Here is a 3351-nt window from a genome sequence, read left to right as displayed (position 1 = left end):
GGGATAATTCAAGTTCATAACTAATAAGTCACTGAAAAGACACTGCATTCATTCATGTATCATTAGGTTAGAAAAGATAAGAGGACATGCTCAAGTCACTGAAATGGCCAAGAATCAACATTTTACTGGTCGTGTCCCAAACCATTACCATTTGAGTTGATACATTAACAAACAATTTAAGTGTTCACATTATGCTAAACATAAAGCACCTGTGAGCAGTGGAAACCAGAACATTTTAAAGCTAAAAATAAACACATGTTTAGACACTACTTCATTTGTCCTCAAAAACAGTGACTACTAATGCCAAATGATTAACTTTAAAATATAGTGCCAGATCCTCTCAAGGAAATGTGAAAATATTACTATCATTGTTATTTTTCAATTTTATAGGAATTGTGCAGAAGTTAGAAATTTATAACTGTCAATACTATCTTTGGATAGTTATACAGTTACAGATGGCTCTGTCTAGAAGACTGGAAAAGTGCTCATGGAATAAACACTATACTCTGAATGCCATAAATCAACAAAATGCCAACTGTGTCCTGTGGACATGGTAGAGAAAATGGCAATTTTGAAGAACGAGCTCTTCTAAAGGCTTTTTCTTGGAGGCAGCCAAGGTTTTTTTTCACATTACTAAAAAGACTAAGTAATGTGGTTATGATTACTTTAATTCCTACAACCAAACTTCCACTTAGGTATAGTTCCATGTTCCCACACTATTTTCCTTTTGTCCACCAAGCTGGATTCGGTACTCCATGGTCCACTGTATCTTTTGGTCTTCCCTCTTTATAGTACAATAGCCTGGTGGTGCTATCCATTGAGCAGGTAGACCACTAATTCATAGGTGGCCATCATAATGGCTGTGTTTGGAATCTGTCTCACCAGATGAGTTGTCAGACCACGGTAAAGAGACCCATAGCCTTCTTCTTGAACAAGCAAAGACAGTGTCTGAAAAAAGGATCTATATTTTGTTCCCTCCTCATGCAGTCTTGTTCTTATGGCTTCATGTGGATATGCTATAGTTGTGGCACACGTTTTTGAGGTGGCAGCAGCTAGCATCATTCCCACAAAATCTGATGCTTCTTTTACAGACTCTTCTTCATTTTCCATTGTAGAAGCAATCTTATATTCCAGTAGTTTTTGCTTAATACTTTCATAAATAACAAAATGGATAACAGTCTCTGATATGCCAGCATATGAAGCAGACATGCCCCTATAAAATCCTCTAAGTCCATCTGTCTGATACACTTTATGGACACACTCAAAAGTGCCCATTTGCTTTTCCCCACGGTTCCTTGCATCAAGCTGTAACCGAGTCTTTATAAGCCAAATGGGGTTGGTCGCTGTGATTGCGGTAAAACCTTTCACCTTGTGCGCTATGATCAGTAATATTGCACATCCATTTTTATGAAATATTTTGGATTATTTTGTATTCAGTTTCTCATGCTCTAACTTGCCCAAGATCTCTTTTCATTGGTAAAGAGTATTTCACCACCTTGATCTTTAAAGCTTTACCTTCCAGCTTTAAAACTTTAATGAGTCAGTCAACAATTACTGCCATTGCAGCTGAAATCATGTGTACCTGGGTAGAATCAGGATCAAATAAACCATGCAACTTTTCCTTGCAGTTTGAATAAGCAGCAAAGTATATTGCTCTGGAAGGGGCCACCCCCACTAAATTGGGGCCTAATCCTCTAAACAGGGAACGAGACCCTTCTTTTTCCAAGATCACCTTTAGACAGTGGAGAGGTCCAGGAGACACTACTCGATTGACACTGGCTCCAGCCATGGTGTTCAGCTGAACTTCAGAGATATAAAGTGTCACAGAAGATGACTGCAGCCGTGTTTTTACAACTTCCAGTGGACATGTCAGAATAGCTCTCACCGCACCACCATATCCTCCAGCAAACAGATGCACCAGCGTGTCCCTCTGGCTCATTCTCTCTCCCGCATGTCCTCCAGGCGCTGAGGCGGGACGTGGATCTGGCCACTGCGACGGTCGCAGCTTCCGCCCCTCAACTGTATATTCTTAATTCCTCCTTCCCATCCTTTGTGCTACTGTCATACTTTTTACTTTTTCATATGCTATAAATATAGAATGCATTACTGTTACTTTTGTTTTAGAATAATTGAAAATAAGAAAATGTTAATTTAATTTTATCTTCATTTGTTCCATTTAATTTATTCTTGTTTCTTTCTGGTAGATCCAATTTTCAGTCTGATATATTATTTCTGCCTGAAGAAATTTAACATTTTTTGTAGAGTAGGTATATTGGTAATAAATTTCCTTAGTTTTTGTCTGAAGGTATTTAATATTCCTTTGTTTTTTTTTAAATTTAATTTTATTTTTGGCTGCATTGGGTCTTTGTTGTGGCACGTGGGCTTTCTCTAGTTGTGGTGAGCGGGGGCTACTCTTTGCTGCGGTGCGCTGGCTTCTCATTGCTTCTCTTGTTGCAGAGCATGGGCTTAAGGCATGTGGGCTTCAGTAGTTGCAGCACACGGGCTCAGTAGTTGCGGCACATGGGCCCTAGAGCACGTGGGCCTCAGTAGTTGTGGCTTGTGGGCTCCAGAGTTCAGGCTCAGTAGTTGTGGCACACAGGCTTAGTTACTCTGCGGCGTGTGGGATCTTCCAGGACCAGGGCTCGAACCTGTGTCCCCTGCATTGGCAGGCGGATTCTTAACCACTGTGCTACCAGGGAAGTCCCTGTTTGTCCTTCATTTTTGAAAGATATTTTTGCTGGATAAAGAATTCTGGATTGAGAGCAGTTACACTCCTGGGTATATATCTGAAAAAACAAAAACACTAATTTGAAAGGATATGTTCACTCCAATGTTCATAGCAGAGCTATTTACAATTGTCAATGTATGGAAACAACCTAAGTGTTCATCAATATATGAATGGATAAAGAAAATGTGGAATGTATATTCTCAGTGGAGTACTACTCAGCCATAAAAAAGAATGAAGTTTTGCCATTTGCAGTAACATGGATGGACTTGAAGGGCATTATGCTAAGTGAAATAAGTCAGACAGACATAGACTGTATATCACTTATATGTGGAATCTAAAAAATACAACAAACTAGTGAATATAACAAAAAGAAGCTGACTCAAAAGACAGACAGAACAAACTAGTGGTTACCAATGAGGAGAGGGAAGGGGGAGGGGCAATATAGAGGGAGGAGATAAAAAAATGGTTATTATGGGATTATATGAAATCATGTGTGTGAAACTTTTGAAAATTGTAAAGCACTATAGAATTTAAAGACTCTTTCATTCAATTAAAAAAAAATAAAGTGAATCCATATCAAAAGGGGGAGGCTTATTACCATGAAGAATATTTGCTGAATCAAT

The 3351-nt window shown here is 38.9% G+C and overlaps 1 protein-coding gene across 1 annotated transcript; it reads right to left on the bottom strand.

The window, feature by feature from the left end:
* Positions 1-810: 810 nt before the first annotated feature.
* LOC103083077 (solute carrier family 25 member 36-like) lies at positions 811-1939 on the bottom strand. Its single transcript, XM_007464929.1, has 2 exons — positions 1556-1939; positions 811-1368 (listed from the first exon to the last, which is right to left on the bottom strand). The coding sequence occupies exons 1-2, from the start codon at positions 1937-1939 to the stop codon at positions 811-813; spliced, it is 942 nt and encodes a 313-aa protein (XP_007464991.1).
* Positions 1940-3351: the final 1412 nt, after the last annotated feature.

Source organism: Lipotes vexillifer, unplaced genomic scaffold, assembly GCF_000442215.2.
Source record: "Lipotes vexillifer unplaced genomic scaffold, Lipotes_vexillifer_v1.1 scaffold110, whole genome shotgun sequence".
NCBI lineage: Eukaryota > Metazoa > Chordata > Mammalia > Artiodactyla > Lipotidae > Lipotes > Lipotes vexillifer.
Note: the sequence above shows the minus strand (reverse complement) of the source record. Positions and strands in the feature narration are given on the sequence as shown.